The following is a 15,267-nucleotide window of genomic DNA, read 5'->3' as shown; positions in this document are numbered from 1 at the left end:
CTGGGCATATTAAGAGTTAATGCTGCCTCTTTCTCTTTCTATTCTTTCTTTTATATAACAGTCATCAGTTTTGGGAATTAGATTTTGACCCCTTTCACTTCTCACCTCTTGTGCAGAGAAGTGATGACATTTAAAAAAAAAAAAAAAAAAAAAAAATGGCCTGTGGTGCGACGGGGCTGCGACACGTTTCTCTTCACATTGCAGCAGGAAGGCTCTGCGTCATAAAGCTTATCAGAAATGAACATGTTGTCTGGTATACTGAAAAGCGTGAAGTGGTTCGATTAATATGCATGTAATTAGAAAACTCACTGACTGCAACCCGGCGCAAGATCATCCTGTAAATGAGCCAGCCTCCTCTAGTGCTGCAATCAATAATCATTTGCCAATTGTATCAGTTCCAAGAAACCATCATCAGCAAGACCTCAGTGGGGAATTCAGCAACTTTTATCTGGATTTAACACGCAAACCGTGACATCACCCCTCTTGACTCCTGAACATCATGCATCATGCTGAATTAGTTTATATGTTTTGCTTGCGCTATGTGCCCGATGCGTCGGAGAAAAAGCAATCTTATCTTATTGATCAATCCAATCTTGGTATCTCCTGTGGCCAAATTCAATCCTTATACTGCTGTTGCAAAGTCTCCCATTTTGAGACGCTCCCTGGATAGAAGGTGATGACGAGCAGGACCTTTGTGATTAGCTTTCACTCTTTCGCTGCTTGCTGTTTGGATGGATTGATGCAGTGATTACTGGGGTGAAGACAGAGTGGGCCACAATGTCATAAACACCACTGTGATACAATACAATTTAATACGGTTTAATAACGCTTCAACGCTGCGAACCTCACAAGTATGCCTGCAAACTGTGCATTTCATATTTTTTGTCGGCCCAAACTATATGTTTATATTACATACTGTGATGCAATAAAAACACAGTGTGGAACCTCCATGATACAATTTCAACAAATTGCTGCCGCAGCGCTCGTGAACCCATATACAGATGTTTGTGGTATCGTGTCCACCCTCTGATATTTCTACACGGTGGTGTTTCTTTTGAAAACACAAAGGCGTCTTTAATATTTTAAAAGCCTGACAGAAAACACAAGAAAGAAGGAGTGAGCGACTAACAGAGTTTTAAAACTGTGGTGGTAGCAGCTGAGCTGGGAATGTTGGAATTTATAGATCAGAAAGCATTCTGACATGCTTTTTTTTTTTTTTTTTTTTACAGCAAATAGAGCCTTTTAAGCAATTAAATCATTCCTATAGCTTTTCCTTAAACAATTGCAAAAATAATCTTAAGGAGATGCTGCCATTCACCCAGTTTCATTCAAACATTTTCTTAAATTCAATTTTTTTCAAATGACAACAATACCTTAAAGTAAGAAGAAATAACATAAATTAATTCTCATTCTCTTATAAATAAAAAAATCATGAGCATGAAAACGCACTAGGAGTTTTGCTGCTACAGTCTTGCAACACCCGCAAACCCATTTCTCTGCTTCTCCTACACTGATAATGACTATGCAGGGAGTGCCATTAGTGACAGTGTGGGCTCCATGGCTGCTCTGACAGCTTGAGGGAGTTGCAGCGGGGGCGGGGCTTAGCAAAGGGTCACTTGTATGCCAAAGTGGCCTCTGCTCAACAAAAGTGAACTAGCATTAAATGAACGGCAATTCACACTGTTTCATTACTGAAAACAATTCAGCAGACAACATTTATTAGCATTGGAAGCAAGATATTATCCAAGATAATATTAACAGTTTTATTAATTGCGAGATCGTAAACTACCAATCTAGAAGTATGTTTCAGACAGCAGCTGTTTTCTTTTTTGTTTGTTTGTTTTTTTGTCTTACTCAGCAGTTCTGGTTCAGTTGATGCTGTCCATCTGCTATTTCTAGTTATTTTAAAGTGTATGAGCCTCCCTGTCCACTGAAGTGTCCTCAATACGTCCAGCAACCGACACCTTGCACAGCAACAACTAAAATACTACAGAAAAGAATCTCATAAACAGCACAAACTGCTTCCTTCGAGATCTCCTGATTTCTTTCATTACTTTTCATTTTCCTCTTGTTGGCCACTCTGAGAGTTGGAGGAAAGTGCATTTACCAAATGACCACATTTGTCTTCATATTTCTTTTGATTTCTTCTTGGTGTGGGACTTTTTTTTTTCTCTCTCTCTCTCTGCCGAATTAAAAACAAATTCAATTATTCACTTGTTTCAGGAGCGAGCGTGTCAATTATTTCTCTTCTCTTGAGTCCAGTGATGCAGTTCTTTCGTTCCCTTTTAATTGGAGATGAAATATCTAGTGAGCCTTGAGTGCAGTAGGAGAGAGAGCTGCTCTTTAGGCAATGCAATATACATGACGCGTCATGTGGGACATCCACGACTGAATTACGTAACCCCGAGTGGTGCCTTGAAAACAACTTTAACACCCAATGAGACTGTGCTGTTGTTTGTGGACCAGAGGCAGCTCCCATGAACTGTTAGAGGAATAGTCCTCGTAGTATCTTTCAGAAAGCATTTGGGGTCACAAAGCTATTATTTATGCAATAGAATCCGCATACAGAATACAACCAAGTCGCAGCTTTATTCGTAAGACAGCTACAACTTTAGGGCTTTGATTTATTAATTCATTACACATTTGAGGCAACTAAGTGCTGTTTCTGCTTAAGAAGGCAGAGGATATACTTAAAACATTAACCTGTAAAATGCCTGGGACCCAGCAGCCATATTCCTCCCACTCGCTGCACATTCATTTCTCCTACATAATGCACTGTAGTGGGTTGCTGGAATCCCAAGGCCTTGCCAATACAAGAGGACTCATCAGGATGCCGGAGAGCAAGGTGTGAAGTGTCAGAGTTGGACATACAGCCGGCGCATGTCTGCCACGCTTCCTCTGACACTCATCCTACACCATTGGCTGTGCAAGGAGTGATTGACTGCGAGGTTGATTATGCTTCTTCCAGCCAGGTGGTTGGCAGACAGACAGACTCATATCACCAGATTGCTGCATCAGCCAAAGTGTGAGGCCACAGTGTCTGGCATCAGTGTGTCTGGACGAACATCACAGGAATAATAAAAAGATGCAGAGATGTCAATCATCACCCAAAATGTTGGTTTTTTTTTTCTCCCCATTTTGTTGGCAGCAGTCTCTCCATCTTGTATCTTGTATCATTAGACGCTTTTGCCTTTTGAGCACTGCTGAGATGGGAGACAGGCAAGGCTGCACGGGTAGAAAAAAACAACAACTCCAGGATTCTTGGGTTCTTGTGGGAGAGGAGGGGAGTCTTTGATGTTGTGGAGTTTCATGGAGGCAAATAACACACTTTGATATTTCATAAACCATCTCTGCTCAAAAAAAGAAAAAAAAAGAAAAGCCGACACAAACATCTGCACACGTGCTCAAATGTGTGGTTTGAATTAGCACCCGGCTTAAAGGTTTGCAGTTATCTTGGCCGCAGATATTTGTCTTGAACGCCGCACAGTTTCCGAAGCTGGTGAGTGAATATCTGTCCTGTTTGATTTTCCGAGGAAGATAAATCAGCGTTTGGATGAACATAAAAGGTAATATATTCATAAAAGCTGTGATGAGTGCAGCTGTCTCCAGCATCTGACATCCAATCTGAGACAAGCCGCCTGGGGAGGTTGGACCATCCTCCACTGTGCGAGTGTGAGCGTGTGCATGTGTTCACTGATGTCTACGGGCACAACAAAGAACTTATTGTCTGATGGAGTACAATTTAAATTTCTGTGAAAGAGAGCGCTAGCGCTGCAGGTGTATTTCCAAAAGTACGAAAGATGATCTTATATTGCCTTCATATCTTAGATTGACTAATGGGCATATCAATAGTTGATGGAGCTCCTATTTGAATGAATCTGACATTTTCATCAGGGTTGATTATGAGTAAAGATGGCCAGTCAAGCACGATGTTATAAGATAAATATTTGTAGACCCGTCAACTTTAATATGTTATTTATATATTGCTGTGCATGTATATTATCACTAATGCTTATAATTCAACCCTAGATCCATTACAAAGTATTTTTCTGATCAGAGATCGTTTTGAACGTAGTCTTTCTCCCCAAATTTGGGGAGCAATTCAAACAAAACTTCCCCTTTTCAAATTTAATTCTTCTTTACAAGACAATTAGTCTTAGCCTAATTTAGTCTTTAAAATGTGTGTCAACGCATTTGCACAACAAACCAAGACTGACGTGCAATTTAAAATAGCTCCACATTGGAGACGGCTTATGCAGGATCATCCCATAATCACAGCCCCCGAAATGTCATCCAGGTTGTTGGAAAAAACACACCTCGCTTAGTGGAATGCGGCATCGAAATGCCCTGCTGATATTATTTGCAGTTTGCTGACGATTGGGCTTTGAAATCTGTGTTCATTACCTGAAAGGCACTTAAAAACAGGAGAGCAGAGCATCTCTACCATGGCTTCCCTCATTGTTGCTCCAGCTTTGCTTGGCCTCCTGCTTCGAGAGTGCCGCCGCCTGATGTAAACCTCCATCAAACTCCTAATGCACCCGCATGTCGACTCAGGTGCGGTGTGGAGTCCAGGTCGTGCTGATGCGTCAGATGTGCGTCGGTTTGCCGTGGATGCGAGGTTCATCTGGATGCAGCCCCGGGATGAGGCTTGTTATTCTCCTCAGTGAGACACGAGGCACGCTCTCTAATTAGAACACATCTCCTGGTGAGAGAGACGCTGAGGTCTGACTGCTCCTCCAATCTAATCAGCTTTTCTACCTCACTTTTGCTGCTTCCACAACAACACAGACTCGCGTCTGACAAAACGGATGCAACAACGAGGAGACGGCACTGAACGACTGTTTCCAATTTGGAGGACTTTGCAGAATTTCCCAGATGTCAATCTTGAAAGGGCGCGCGCCCAATGAAATCTCACATATCTGTCAAAGTCCTCTCAGTCTCAGCTGGAGACGACTTACAAAGGGGTGGCTGTAAATGTAAGTGTAAATGCAAAAAAAAAGCTTCTTTTAGACTGACCCCGTGACATTGTGTCATCAAATGGCCTACATCTACAATTACATTCGACTTGAAACACTTCACTTCTTCACTTCCCTTTCCTCCATGAGCTTGATAGAGCACATGCAGAAGCTTATTAAGCGTCACCCCCACAGACTGCAGTTCCAACATTGGTCTGCAAATAGTTGAACATGTATCATTACGTATACTTGCGACTGTGCCACAGTTGTCAGCGCTTCATTTTAATTTGGCTACTAAGCCACTGGTGATTTGGACCACTGGGACATCCTGTCGGCTGCAGAAGTTAAACTATTCTGAAGCATTAGGACTGAGCAAGGTTCACTGCTGAATCTCTGCCTCTGCAGTGTCAGCTGCTGTCTCACTCGGATACCAGGGAACCTCATTCTATCTCGTGCGAACGTCCCAGGCACAGGACGAGGAATTCTGTGCCAATGTGTATACTATTTTAATTCGGTACAGCTTAAATAGAGCGTGCATGTAAAATGCATTTTCCTGTAGGCATGCAAAACATTTTTTTTCATTGCATTGTTAACAATCATAATGTGAAAATGACTGCAACATTACCGTTTCACGGAGAGGTTTCTTTTGAAACATTCCTTTGCTTATTTCCAACTGCTTATATTTCCCTTCTAAGCTCATTAAAACTCCAAAAAGAGTGAATGTTTGAAGCTACATTAACCAGCGAGAATTCTGCAGATGAACTGCATTATGTCCATGATGGATGTGTATGAGGATCATCAGTGTGACATTTGAATATATAAAGTCTGTCTTCAGCCACTGTGCTTGAATTTTGTATTTTTTTGGTGCTTTGGAGAGAATACCTTTTCTATTTTGATTTTCACCCAACCAGTACAAAAACCATATTGCTGCTTTAAGCATTAATCAAGAGCAGATCACGATGTTCAAATAGTATTATCAAGAGAGCTCTAAGCCTCTTTGTAAAACTCGGTGGAAGATGCTCTTGTCCTTGAAGTCTTAGTAATAACTAGTTCTGACATGAATCTCAATATACCAAAAATCCAAATGTTCAAAACATGAAACATAACATATTAAGGAAATGGCTGATAAAGTCATATTGTTTAATATCAGCAAAGAAAAAACATCAGTTTTAACAAATACTCATTAAGCCGAACAAACAGCTAATTAGCTGAAGTGCAAATAGGTCACTTTGTAGTGCTTCAAAATGCAAAGGCTTTTGTGATTTGCATTGGCTGGTTCCTGAGGGAGTTCATATTTGAAAATAAAGCTGAGTTTGTGTGTGTGAGAGAGAGAGAGAGAGAGAGAAAGAGAGAGAGAGAGAGTGAGAGAGAGCGAGAGAGAGTGAGAGAGAGTGAGCGCGAGAGAGAGCGAGAGAGCACGAGAGAGAGAGAGTGAGAGCGAGAGAGAGAGAGAGTGAGAGAGAGAGAGAGAGAGAGAGAGAGTGAGAGAGAGAGAGAGAGCGAGAGCGAGAGAGCGAGAGAGAGCGAGAGAGCACGAGAGAGAGAGAGAGAGAGCGAGAGAGAGAGAGAGAGAGAGCGAGAGATAGAGCGAGAGATAGAGCGAGAGAGAGAGCGAGAGCGAGAGAGAGAGAGAGAGATAGAGTGAGAGATAGAGCAAGAGAGAGAGAGAGAGAGAGAGAGCGAGAGAGAGAGCAAGAGATAGAGAGAGAGAGAGAGAGAGAGTTTTGACCTGCACACAATCTCTGGAGAGCTGCTCACATAGCAGAGTCTAATCAGACTCTGGCTGGTGCTTGTTCTAGGGGATTGCTCCTCTCCAGCCCTCAGGCCTAATTAGGACCCATGTGTACGATATAGAGAGCTGCAGCTCTCAGTGACGACTGGATACGCGCTCACCTGTGTGTGCTCAGAAAAGCCACAGAAATGAGCTGCCGGCGAGTATGATGAAAAAGAAGGGGCATCAGCGGCGGTGCAGCCACAGTGCCGATATGCCCCACCTGGAGGTCGTGGGAGTTTAATGAATGCTCGGAGAGGGAGAGAGAGACACGGCGGGTGAAAGAGAAGCTGTGAGGAGAGAGAGAAAAGGCAGGCGTCTGGGCTGAGCGAGAGTCACAGAGAATGGAGCATGATCTTTCTCTTAACAATGTGAGCAAATGATGCAAAGAACGAGGAGAGAGTGTGAACGTACAGCGGAGTGAAAACAAGAGCAGATTTTAGGCTTCCCAAGCTCCTCTTTATTTGGGTGTCAAACACCAAGAAATCTTCAAAGTGTTACACACGAATTTCAATGGTGCTTCAGATGAAGTACTGTCCAAACAGATACAAGCACTAGACTTCTGAGGTATGTAGATAACACAGAGGACCATCATGTCCTGCATTTCATTGGGAGCGAAATCATTATTATTAAGGAAACACATTCTCAGAGTTCAATGTTCCAACGTCCATTACTTGTGATATTGAAAGACAAAATGCTGAGTAAGTTTCTGCTGTTTTGTATGTCTGTACTTATAGTGAACCCTCTCAGGCTGTATGCTCTGCCACTATCTGCTTAAAATCTAATGATACTGATATAATCATTGCTGAAATACTTACTGATTATGTAATAGGGAAAAAGCAGAGGGAATAATTAGGTCAAAAATGTACATTCAGAACGGACCTAGAACTAGTGCATGTGCATGGACTTCATACCATACAGTAAGCTGCACTGGCACTGACCCAGCGGGTTGGGAGTGAGACCGGGCTGTGAGCAAATGTTGCTAATAGTTTAGCATTCTGCTCACAGGCTAAACTATTAACATTTCCTCTTTTACCTACGGTAAAAGAGTGGTGCCCTGTATAGTAAATAATAACACTTTAATTTCAAGCATCAATTTAAAGTGCAATCTGAAGCGTTGCCTGTACCACCACGATGTGTGATGTGGAAATTGAGTTCCGAAATCATTTACGACGCACTGCTTGAAACAACAAGACAATCTCCTATGTCCCTGTTTGTGCATCACAAAGTGATTTTCCCATTTGTGTTTACAGTATTGTATCAGTCTGGCTCCAACTCAGACAGTGTATAGCCAAATCCAAACTTTTCAATGCAATCACGTGACATGCAGTCCCAGATTCTATTTGATAACCTGCCACGACTAGATGTTCCCTGCTTTGTCTTTGAAAAGTGGTTGATATTCCTTACACCTATACGCCCACTCATCCACCTATGCCGAGGCACACAACGAACCTTACAGAATGCAAATAAACCTCAAAGGGTGCGTTTTCAGAAGCAACGCCGGCGACGGATGTAAGAGCTGTCAGCGGTCTAATCTGCTGGAAACAATAATTCTACAGACTAGACATGAAAAGGGAGGTATAGTACACAATCCACCATTTTCCAAGAGGTTCTCATTCAAGGACGGAACAAGGGATTCAACATCAAGGTCATAGTTTCAGATAAGACAAAATAAAAAAATGTGTTTGTGCTTCTGTTTCATTCAATGAAGTTCACGGAGAAGCATTGTGGCAAAGGTACCGATTAAATAGCTTTGTAAAAAATATATAAACATGTTTTGTTTTTGCAAAGAAAGCACAGAGAACAAAGTGAAGTGCTGCATGTTACGGCATCTACTAACTTACCCGATGCATGCTGGAAAGAAGGACACAGAAAATCTCCCACCCTGTATAGAAACTGATGAGACCAACAGTATGTGATATTAGGTGGTTCACACTTGTGTTATGGCTTTACATTTCAGATTTACCACCACAGTGCTGCAGCTTAATTCTGCTCTCCCTGAAGACTTCACTGACATTTTCCAAGGTCTTGCTTTCGAGCCCTGCCGTGATTAGTGAAGCAGGTTTTAAGAGGAACTAATCCCATTCCCTGGAATTTCCCTTTTTTTTTCAAATAAACAGTCAGCAAATGGGGAATCTAGTCAGCAATAGCACACAGGAAAAAGAATTCATGTGATCCTGAGGCTGAAATGATGTCTGTATCCGGCAACAAACAGGATGCCGATGCTGGCTGATCATTACCAGCGCATAAGCAATGTCATCTTAGATTTAGCTATGTTCATTAGCGTCACTTAAAAAAAAATAATGCCGCTTTTTGCAGTTTCACCCAAAAATTGATAGTTAGCTATCCGGCTTAACCATGTCATATTAATGCAGGCAAACCATCTTTAGTTTTGTGGAATACATTAATCTTTCTTGTGCCATTTAGAAATATCTCTCAAACCTCTACTCCCACTTGAAATCGTGACCCACCATTTCATAAAACTTGACATTGTAAGGTCTATAGAAGTCTCGCAGTTGCTCAATAGCGTCTCTGTCTATCTGCACATGAGTTCTGCCCTTGGACTTGCCCAGGCAGCGAGGCGAGCCGCTGCTCTCCGGCTTCTTAAGGCAGGGGAAGCCCTTGGTGCGGTTGAAATAGAAGTGTTTGTCTGTGACAATGCGCTTTAGACCAAGGAAGTCTTGCACCCGAGCCAACTCCCCTGCCGGGTCCGTGATAAGACGCTCCCCGCTCACGAAGTGGATCTGAGCCAGAGGGAAGTAGCGGAGCCAGTTTTCAAGGTGCAGAGCGTACAGGCCGATCCGAATGGCGTTCCAGGACGTGTCCACAATGCCCAGGCTCTGGTTTCTAAAGGCCAGATCCTGGAAGCTCGGTAGGTCGGGGGTTTTGGATAAAGTCTGAGTGTAATCAGATATTGCACGAGTGACGGGGTCACGCACCACCACAATGAGCTTGGTATCTCGGGACATGGCGGAGATCCGGTGCGGCGTCTCTTTTGTCACAAAGTAGCTTGGTGTCTTCTCCATCGTGAGTTGGCTTTCGAGAGTCCTTGGCATTAAACCTCTGAATGAAAGAAACACAAAGTAAAAATTTCCAGTCAGAGAGCGGTTTCTCATTTACATTCACATTTCTTTCAGTGTATTCTTATGTGATTTTCTTGCTGGTTTGAATTTCTCCCATTAGTACAAAGACTAACAGATTCAGAGAGAGAGAGGACACTGCGTCCTTGCATTCACTCCGTCAAAAGGAAAACGCGTGTATTGGATGTGTATTTAGGGCAGGATTACAAAAGTGAGTTTTCAAAGGCACAAAACCCCTCGATAACTGAGAAGCTCCAGTTTGGACGTGAACCCAGTTTCTCGATGTAAATGATAATAGGACGCAGATTCATAGTGGTCTGTTGTCACAGGAGACTTGTCTCGCAGACGGCTCTCCTGTGCGTCAGCCCAGCATGGCTCAGGAGTAATAAATCACTGTGAATGCAAACAGAACACACATGGCAGAGTGACTCTGGTAGGTTGCTTCTGGGTCTGGAAACTAGGCCAGTGTTGTTTTTGAAAGAAATTAATTGATCAGGTATGCCTTCAGAGTCAAAGTTTGAAGTTTGATTGGAAACCACGAAAGACCAAGGACAGAGTTTAAAAAGAGTCTGTCAATAGAGATTAATCTGCCAAGTATTTCCTTCATCAAGCAATATATAATTTGGTCTATAATACAGGAAGGTTGTTGTCTCTTGTTTGGGTGGAGCAGAAACCTAAATATATTTAATTTACTATCATGTTAAGACAAATGTTCACATTTCAGAACCTTAAACATGAGAATGTTTGGCTTTTGTACTTAAAATTACTTAATTAATTACCCAAATACTTGTTGATTCATTCGATTGACTAATTGATTAATCAGCTAATCGCTCTACCTGTAAACTAAAGCTCCTGCTCTTATAGCATCTTCCAAATGATTCTGATGGTTTTTGTTTTGAAGAAAAACAAGAAAAACATTGGTGTGGTCTGTGTTGCACCAATACTCCCACTAAGGGGCAACATTTCAGAAATGTTGTGATCCTACACACAGTGGCTTTAACTAGTGAATTTGAATGATGACTGACAACTACACACGAGCGATGCATCTTAACTAGCTGGTGTCACAGTCCTAGGGGTTTTCGTTACAGTTTGTTTCCTGTTTTGGTTTGAAAGTCTTCTACTCTTGTGTCTCGTCTCGTCCGTTTCCCGCCTGTGGGATTGTCGGCCCCACCCCTAATGAGCTTCACCTGCTGCTCGTCAGCCCTGCTGTCACCTGTCCCTCGTTAGCTCCCTCCTTTTCTTGTGTATTTAGTCTCTGCGCTCCCCTTTTTGTCGGTTCTTCATTGGTATCGTCTGTTGCTGTGTGGTGTTTTGTTTGCCTGCTTCCCATGTGTTGTTAGCTGCCTTCATCTTAGACTCTCAGTTTCAAAGGCTTTTTTTTTTTTAATAATGTCTCTGCCTCTGCTGCTACCTGAACTCCAACCACGGCAGTTGCCGATGTAACTGGTACAACAATGTACCACAGTATGAAGTTGGTTGAAACAGAGGAGAAATGAGTACTGGAGCATTCTTGGAAGGTTTGTTGCACCCAAAACAACCTGTGAAATAATGTTTTTTTTTTTTTTTTTTTTTTTTTTTTGTTCTCCACTAGAGTGTGAATGCCCACTCCAGCCTTCACTGCTAACTCTGACTCATTTTTTGCATTTCTACTCATTTGCATATTGAGAATGAGACTGCAACTATTCAAAACAATAGTTTGGGCTTCATTGATAAGAGTCGGAATGTTTCCTGAGAAGCAACTGTTTGTTTTCAAAGCAATCCTCAAAAGTCAGTGGGTTGGCATTTGACCTTTTCTCACCAGCTTTGACAGCTGACAATCAAACTGCGGTAATAGACGAGGGTTCACATCTCCGAGACACATCTCTGAGATAAAAAAGGGCTTCAGCCGCAAACCGCCCTGAAAAGTGCCAATTAGTGGGGATATTTTCAGTTTATAATTGTACTCTGATACTACTGATACACATCCCTTCTGTAGGCTGCATGACAGCCAATCATCAGCATGAGTGAGTGTGATTGGTTGTCTGCATGTGTGCAGGATATTTCACGACTAAACCAGAATATTTCTGATCTAAATCTGTAAACAAAGAGTTTAAATATACGACGTGGACGTTTCATGTGTTGAAACTGTCTTCGTGAGTTGCACAGAGTAAAAGATGCTTCACGTGGCACTTTAGAAACAAATCCTTTACTTTGATGTTCATTTTGAGATTAATTTAATTGCCACATACAAACAAGCCAATAGCTCAGAGGCCTGCCAGCGACAGCAGGCCGGCATGCTGCAGCTTATGCTGTTTGCCTCGAGAGGTTGGATTTTATGAGAAATCTGATGAATTGCTCTACGGTACATCAAAACAAGAGGGCCACTTTTCTGCCGATGTAAACAGAGCTCGGGCCTCCAAAGTTTCCTGCAATAAGAAGGTGAAATGAGTTGTGAGACTGCAGAGGAAAAAAAACCAAAACCCAGGTTGTTTATCCACCTCCAAAGATAATGTACACAGAGTGGCACCAAGGGGAGGGAGGGGGACAAATCGCATATTTGACAGTAAGCAGCTGATTTAATGTGATTTTTCACTTGCAGTACTGGAACTGGCAGAAGGCAGAGGCCACCATTTGTCTCAGCTTTTGCTTGTGTTTGAATTACTTGAAGTGTTTGTCAGGGAACCCCCTCAGGAATAGACGGGCTCATAAAGACTTCTTTCATTTTGAAAGAAGACAAAAAACATACCATAGATACGAACTACAATGAACTCCCTTTAAATTCCATTTAAAGCAATTTGGGATTAAATTAGACATCTGTATTGGCCAAATATCGTCATCTTCATGGTCATTTGGCAGTATTTTATATCATTCAGTTAGGCTGAAGAAAAGCAGATCTATGGATTTATGGAATACAAGCACAGTCAAATGTCCAGAGACTCCCAGAGGCCCCGGCCAAATGAAAAAGGCTACACCTTTACTAATTAAAGCTAATAATTACTCATCCCTTTTACAAAACTGCAAAACAGTTTCTGGTGTAATTCAGTTTTAACTGTCCAAGAGTAGAAACGTGTACAATTCATCTCTGATTTCCTGGCACATTATAACTGTACTCGTGGTGCCATTTGCAGGTCATCTAATTTGATTACAGATATACACCTGTGCAAGTGAGTCATGCTCTTACCTGTACCACTCCAGGCCTCTGTCATAGTTCCTGTCGAAGAAGTGCGTCTCGGTGCCGGCCGCTCGCACGTCCGGATGGATCCTTATGAACTCCAAAACCGCTCTGGTGCCTCCTTTTTTCACACCGACTATGATGGCGTTCGGTAACTTTTTATTGCCGAACTTTAAGTTGCCCATTGGAGGACTGGGCGTGTCGACGTGGAGAGTCGAGGGGGGTCTTTGGTCGGTTTTCGGCCGAGATGCCTCATCGCTGCTCGGTCTCGCGTCCAACGGCAAAACGCAGGACGACGGTGATTTCTGAATGCGCCTTTTGGCTCCATCGGCCAGGACGCGCTGACAGCTGGGCGTCGGATCACCTGGCTTTTGCATGGCGGTATCGGCAGGGAATAGCGCACAGTAGCACACATAAGACAGGAAAAGCGACAATAAGCAAATGGATGTTCTTGTGAGCCGGTGTGAGAAGGGAAGGATTCGACTGAAGAGGAGCACGCATGCCATCTCTCCATGGATATGAACAGTGCATGGTTTTCTAATAGATTTTGCGTTCCGTCCTTTCTGATTGTTGAAGTCGTTAAAAGTGGCTGAAGTGTCCACTGTCTCCAGAGCAGAAGAAAAACAAATAAGACAACTTCTGCGTCTTGTCAGTTGGCAGTCACCACTTGCGCCACTTCATCGCGGAGCACATATTCACACAATCCGTCGGCGTCCCATCTCTTCAGTTCGTTAATTGAACGGCATCCTTCGTTGCGCACTGACTTTGGAAATGACATCCTGCTGTAAAACTCATGGACGACTCCATGGTCACCACGCACAAGTAAGAAGCAGCAGGAATGCGCTCTCTGGGTCTGACAGCTCCAAACCGACACAAGAATAATTCAACACGGTGACGTCACAGCATCTTTGCATTCAACAAAAAAAGAAGAAGTATTCAGCTCCTTCCTCATTCATCCGACTGTACTCGCTTTCCATCATGTGGGTTACAGGATCACAGGATATAGCTGCTGCATAGTACACATGCAGGCTTAGTATATGATCTGCCAAATAAATGCATCACTATATGTGAATGTTTTTCCATCAAGATGAGATTCAGCGTACAATTTGAATAAGTTTAAATGTGGCTGATGCAGGTGACAAGGATGAACACATCAGTGTTGTGACATTTTATCGAAGGATTGGTTCACACATTCACACCAAACAGCACGTGAGAACTCAAAACGTCAGGATGAAACACAACCATAAACATTTATAGCTGAATACTTGCATGACCGTAACCACCCAGAGGGTCATTCAGTGTAGTTTCCTCTTTTCTGTTTATGTGTTTCATTTCAAGATATTGCACTAAGTTGTGGTTTTACTTCAGGGTTTGTCCACAAAGCTTATGTTCAAGCTGTCAGTTGAGTTTTACTTGAGCCAGTATTTCTCAGCTTGAAATCTGTCCCGAAAAAAAAAGAAAAGCAATCTTGAACATCAATAATTCAACATCTACAAGTCAACAACTGGGTGAACTCCATCTGCTGATGAAGATCATGAAATTTGATCAAAAGTTCCAGAATTCCCACGATAATAGAGGAATGGTGAGATTGCTGCTTCACTGCTGCTTCAAAAATAAACCGTGCACCTCAGAATAGCACTCGGGTTGTTGATACTCGACTATCGGCTAAAATTGAGTCATTATTGATATGTTGTTGCGCCTAAACAAAAAGTCAAGCGACAAGTAATCTCCATTTATTTTGGAAATGCCCAGAAATTCACATGTTTAATCTTCAAATGATATTTCCTTAATTTCTGTAGTCGTATTTCATAAAAGTAAACTGAATATTTTAGATTTTTTGACAAATAATTGGACCAACCATGACATTTTTCACTATTGTCTGACATTTCATCATAAAAACCAAACGTATTTCCACTTGATTCCCACTCATGGCGTGAGAGAAAACTCTAGATCCTCAACATGATCTTCCGGTGACAATAACAAACAACGACAAGACAAGTGTGCCCAAATGTTTTCATGTCAGCGGCCCACAGATGAACTTCCTGTGATGAAGGTTTTGTTTCATCAACATCCTACTTTCCTGTTCATCTTGTTGTTGTCTGTCTTGAGTTTGCAGATAACAAGAAAAAAAACTCTAACCAGAGTTGTGCACCATCTAGGGATTTATTAAGTCATATAGCAACAGAAATGGAGTTTCTTGGAGCCCCCCCATTTTGGAAACCAGAGCATGGCCGGATTAACCTGCCTGGGGGACCCTGGTGCAAAACAAATGGGCCCCTATTAACCCCCTGTTCCTGCCACTCTGTGTTT

The 15,267-nt window shown here is 42.4% G+C and overlaps 1 protein-coding gene across 1 annotated transcript; it reads right to left on the bottom strand.

Moving 5' to 3' along the window:
* Window positions 1-7,071: 7,071 nt before the first annotated feature.
* LOC116381576 (heparan sulfate glucosamine 3-O-sulfotransferase 2-like) lies at window positions 7,072-13,819 on the bottom strand. Its single transcript, XM_031843844.1, has 2 exons — window positions 12,967-13,819; window positions 7,072-9,789 (listed from the first exon to the last, which is right to left on the bottom strand). Exons 1-2 carry the CDS (start codon window positions 13,461-13,463, stop codon window positions 9,171-9,173), a joined length of 1,116 nt encoding a protein of 371 aa, XP_031699704.1. The 5' UTR covers window positions 13,464-13,819; the 3' UTR covers window positions 7,072-9,170.
* Between the last annotated feature and the right edge of the window lie 1,448 nt (window positions 13,820-15,267).

Source organism: Anarrhichthys ocellatus, unplaced genomic scaffold (genome assembly GCF_004355925.1).
Source record: "Anarrhichthys ocellatus isolate YVR2014 unplaced genomic scaffold, GSC_Weel_1.0 scaffold4, whole genome shotgun sequence".
Taxonomy (NCBI): Eukaryota; Metazoa; Chordata; class Actinopteri; order Perciformes; family Anarhichadidae; genus Anarrhichthys; species Anarrhichthys ocellatus.
The sequence above is the reverse complement of the archived record's forward strand: the minus strand, read 5'-3'. Positions and strand labels throughout refer to the sequence as shown.

Bases quoted from the DNA above. Each gene is read 5' to 3' on its own strand.
- LOC116381576 (XM_031843844.1), bottom strand. From the start codon at position 13,463: ATGGCATGCGTGCTCCTCTTCAGTCGAATCCTTCCCTTCTCACACCGG. The intron at 9,790-12,966 runs GTAAGAGCATGA...TCTTTCATTCAG, and splicing joins AGAGGCCTGGAGTGGTACAG to AGGTTTAATGCCAAGGACTC.